The 4,407-nt window shown below is 43.8% G+C and overlaps 1 protein-coding gene across 1 annotated transcript; it reads right to left on the bottom strand.

The window, feature by feature from the left end:
* Positions 1-1,047: 1,047 nt before the first annotated feature.
* LOC128276617 (cytochrome P450 4d2-like) lies at positions 1,048-3,274 on the bottom strand. The gene is made up of 4 exons (XM_053015074.1): positions 3,017-3,274; positions 1,546-2,547; positions 1,293-1,475; positions 1,048-1,232 (listed from the first exon to the last, which is right to left on the bottom strand). Exons 1-4 carry the CDS (start codon positions 3,171-3,173, stop codon positions 1,078-1,080), a joined length of 1,497 nt encoding a protein of 498 aa, XP_052871034.1. The 5' UTR covers positions 3,174-3,274; the 3' UTR covers positions 1,048-1,077.
* Between the last annotated feature and the right edge of the window lie 1,133 nt (positions 3,275-4,407).

The following is a 4,407-nucleotide window of genomic DNA, read 5'->3' as shown; positions in this document are numbered from 1 at the left end:
AACAAGATAAATGAATTAAACGCTTACCGTAAGGATTCTGGCCAAGGTACATCAGTACATTTCCCAGTATTGGTACCGGGTCGGGTCCGGAAATATGGATCGATTTTTTTGTCGCCCAATCGTGAGCGATGTACCGCAACAAAAATAGTAATACAAATGTTAAAACAAACGGCACCAACATGGTCACTTCCTTTAATACGGAGGTACAGCAGCTACAAAGTCGGGCTGAAACTAAGTCGAGAAGTGGTTCCGGACGTGTATTAATAGGCCGGTTGATAATTTTTGTTTTCTTGATTAGTGTTTGCACAAGTGTTAGAGCCAACCGTCAATTCAAATTCAAGTGACATTAGGCTCTTCCAGCACACCACGCTTCAGTAACAGAAAATACCAACTCACCTAATTCACCTCTCCTTTTGTCGGTTGTAAGTGAACGAAAATCAGTCTGTCAGTCACAATGTAGGAAATCACGCGCAAGTTACTTAGTAAGTTCAGACCAGTAAAACCATGTTGCGAACAATTAGATATTACGTTATCGGTCGACGCAGGGGGCACTTTTATCGATTACGAAAAAGGGGTATGTAATCTTATGATGGATGTACACCGGTCACAATTGATGTGTGGTGTTAGCTTGTTACTTAAACTTTGTACTCAAACAAAATACTACGGGGGGCCAGACGGTCCGTAAACTATAAAACGTAAAAAAAATGTTAACGTGAAATCGTTCAGCTTGTGTCAAAACCTTTGTTCCTCAGCGAACTCTGTGAAACATAAAACGTAAACGGTGGGGAAATTATGAACAGCCTCAAAGGCTCATGTGGTAAACGATCTTTCACCCCACGGCTTTTTATTTTTAAAACAACAAAATCATGTGAAAATGTCAAGAAATGACATCCACCAAGTCTGATAGATGTAGATTGTTGTACATTAGCTATAAGTGAATTATAATGTTCTTTCCTTGTTTCAAACCCCTATTGGACAATACGCAACGGACCTTAGTTGTAGGATTGTGATTATGTGCAAATTAAAATTAGCCAGTAAATAGGGCGTCAATTCTATTTATTCGCCATCAAATAAACGCTACACCCGAGGAACAAATCCGATAAAGAGTCCGTCTTTTGGTTTGAGTGTCAGTTGCATCGTTAACTTTGGTTCCGGGCCAGCCGTTGTTAACTTAAAGTTGCGTATAACCTTCGAAAGGGTGCTCTTCAACTCCAGCATAGCAAACTTTTGGCCTATAAAACATAGTGATTATAAATATTTGTTTGCACTATATCGCTTAGATCGAAACTTACCAATACAATTCCTCGGTCCTGCACTAAAAGGAACGTATGCGTAAGGACTGGTTTGTTCCAACAAGCGATCCGGTGCAAATCGCTCTGGATCGAACCGTTCTGGATCAGGGAAAATGCTAGGATCACGATGAGTGTGCATTATACCGATGTTGAAGTTGGATCCTTCCGGAACTTTAGTTCCACCTGCCAGTAGAAAGCTCGAATATTAGTATCGCTGTACTTGGGAAACATCTACCAACCCGTCTAGGCTTACCTAAATCAACATCCTCCGTGAAACGTCGGGCAATGATCGGCGCCGGAGGATAGAGCCGCAGCGACTCCTTAATAATCATCTCCAGGTACTTCATGTCTTGAAGATTACGATACGTTACCGGTGCCTTCAAATCATTGCCCACGATCTCTACAATCTCTTGGTGAAGCTTCTCCTGAACTTCTGGATGACGGGCAAGCAGTAGCAAAGTAAAGGAGATCGCAACGGTCGTCGTATCGTGTCCCTCGAACATAAACGTGTCTACCTCTTCCTGAATCTCCTGGTCCGTGAGCGGACGCCCATCGATCGTGGACTGTAGCAACACATCTAGGAACGCCATTCGTCGTTTCGTTCCAATGTCAGCATCGTCATCCGCTTCCGATACGCCACGCACGGCCAGCTCTTGGCGACGCGAGTGAATGATTTTGGTGGTGAAATCATGTAGAACCTTGATGATCTCGTCCTGCCGCCGTTTATCCGGCGATAGGTTGAACAAGAAGTCAACTTGTTGCCACACTTTCACGAAACGTTCGGTAAGCAAAAGACTTAGGTCGGTGATCGCCTTCACGTAGGATGAATTAGCATCGGTTTGCGCATTCACTGACGTTCCCATGGCCGTTTCGCAGATAATATCGAGCGCAGCCAGTGCCACGTAGGGATAGATGTTGACCAGCTTCCCGGTTGCTTCCGGACGGAGCCGATCAACCAGCACATGGCTCTGCTTATCGAACACCTCGATGAACTGTTCGAGGATCTTGAAGTGGAACGCCGGCGTGAGAATTTTGCGCTTGTTGAACCACTTCTGGTCGGTGCTGAGCAGCAGCCCATTTCCGAGCCATGGTACGAGGAACTTGTATAGTTCACTCTTCCGAATCAGCTTCTGGCTGCTTAGGACTGTTTCGTTGTACTGTACGTTGGTGGAGAACAACGCCAAACGGTGGCCAACCCAGACACGGAAGAGGTTTCCGTACTTAGTCTTGAGCGTGGTAAGAAAATCGATTATATCTGAGGAAGATTACGGAAGGAATTAGTTATTTTTAGCAGCTTTGCTGATTCGAAGTTTTTTAATCTATGGACCCATAAAACTTTTTTAAGAATAACTTATTTCACAATCTTTGTTAGTCGTGAGTTGGTCACAATATGGTTAACAATTTTTGTTTTCGATACATTGGTGAGCTGTGCATTCGAAAAAAAAAACAGAAAAATCATGTTTTTCACCAAAACATCTTGTCATCTCTCGATGAACAAACACATTTGCACTCTGTACGCTTGCCGTACATTCGCCACAGAACCAGTTTTTAAAACGACGGGAATTCGGCAGTCAACGTAGAATCTTTCACAGACGCCTCTCGGTACATAACGTAAAGATCTTGTGATTGCAAGAACCACGAATCCTGTACGAATCTCCTTTAATTAAATTTATGGTTGCAAGGTTTTTTAATGCACTGTTGAATGCACATTAAGCTAACCGTACCTTCTTGCTTCATGTTAAAGTATAGATACAAACACCCCACGATCGGCAGCGGCATTGGTCCCTTCATATGCCGGGCGTACTTTATGTTTCCACGCATCATTAGGTAGTTGATGGCGAGGATCACTGCCAAAATGGCAAACACTATATGAAGCACCATTTGAACGGCAGCTTACAAATTCACAACAATTAAACTTTTCTCCAGATTCAGACTAAACAACAATTCCACGTTCACAACAACGGTTCTTGTTTACTTAGACATAATGCCGAACAGTGCGAAGCGTGAATATCAACACACTCAATAGTGGGACGACGAGCTACTGGAGAGTATGGTCGTGAAACTCACGCAAAAAGCGGCCACGCGTTGTGTTTGCGCATCACCAAACGGCACGGTGCTACAACCGGCACTACTACCAATGCGTAGAGGCGCCGCGTTTCTCTCACCATCGACGATTAACTCGCGCATGCTGATCGCCAACTAACGGTTAATAATCAGTTGTGCGGAGCAATTATCTTGAATGCTCCAGATTCTATTGGAACTTACCGACGGTCAGTACGCCGGTAAACAATCGCTTGGTTTAGTTTGTAGTATGGAGATGACTTGCAGATCCTTGGTCCAGTACGGTATCTGCCCTCGGTCAGAGTGCATCCGTAAGCTGGTTTCGTAAAAATGCGCACAATCATAAAAGAGGATTAGGTAAAGCGTTCACCGCAGGGATCTGTTGTGGTTCAGCATATTGGCTCGGGGTCACTGCAAAGCTTGCCCGCTTATGTCCCACTGCACCAATTTTCGCTCATTTACTGACTATTATTGCAACATCACGTCGAAACCTAGAGTCAAGGCTTAACAAGATAAATGAATTAAACGCTTACCGTAAGGATTCTGGCCAAGGTACATCAGTACATTTCCCAGTATTGGTACCGGGTCGGGTCCGGAAATATGGATCGATTTTTTTGTCGCCCAATCGTGAGCGATGTACCGCAACAAAAATAGTAATACAAATGTTAAAACAAACGGCACCAACATGGTCACTTCCTTTAATACGGAGGTACAGCAGCTACAAAGTCGGGCTGAAACTAAGTCGAGAAGTGGTTCCGGACGTGTATTAATAGGCCGGTTGATAATTTTTGTTTTCTTGATTAGTGTTTGCACAAGTGTTAGAGCCAACCGTCAATTCAAATTCAAGTGACATTAGGCTCTTCCAGCACACCACGCTTCAGTAACAGAAAATACCAACTCACCTAATTCACCTCTCCTTTTGTCGGTTGTAAGTGAACGAAAATCAGTCTGTCAGTCACAATGTAGGAAATCACGCGCAAGTTACTTAGTAAGTTCAGACCAGTAAAACCATGTTGCGAACAATTAGATATTACGTTATCGGTCGACGCAGGGG

This window comes from Anopheles cruzii, unplaced genomic scaffold, assembly GCF_943734635.1.
Source record: "Anopheles cruzii unplaced genomic scaffold, idAnoCruzAS_RS32_06 scaffold01759_ctg1, whole genome shotgun sequence".
In the NCBI taxonomy this organism is placed as follows: Eukaryota; Metazoa; Arthropoda; class Insecta; order Diptera; family Culicidae; genus Anopheles; species Anopheles cruzii.
This window is presented reverse-complemented; position numbering and strand designations above follow the sequence as displayed.

Coding starts and splice junctions, on each gene's coding strand:
- LOC128276617 (XM_053015074.1), bottom strand. CDS start 3,173: ATGGTGCTTCATATAGTGTTTGCCATTTTGGCAGTGATCCTCGCCATC. Junction 2,548..3,016: donor CTTTAACATGAAGCAAGAAG/GTACGGTTAGCT, acceptor AATCTTCCTCAG/ATATAATCGATTTTCTTACC. Junction 1,476..1,545: donor CACGGAGGATGTTGATTTAG/GTAAGCCTAGAC, acceptor TTCTACTGGCAG/GTGGAACTAAAGTTCCGGAA.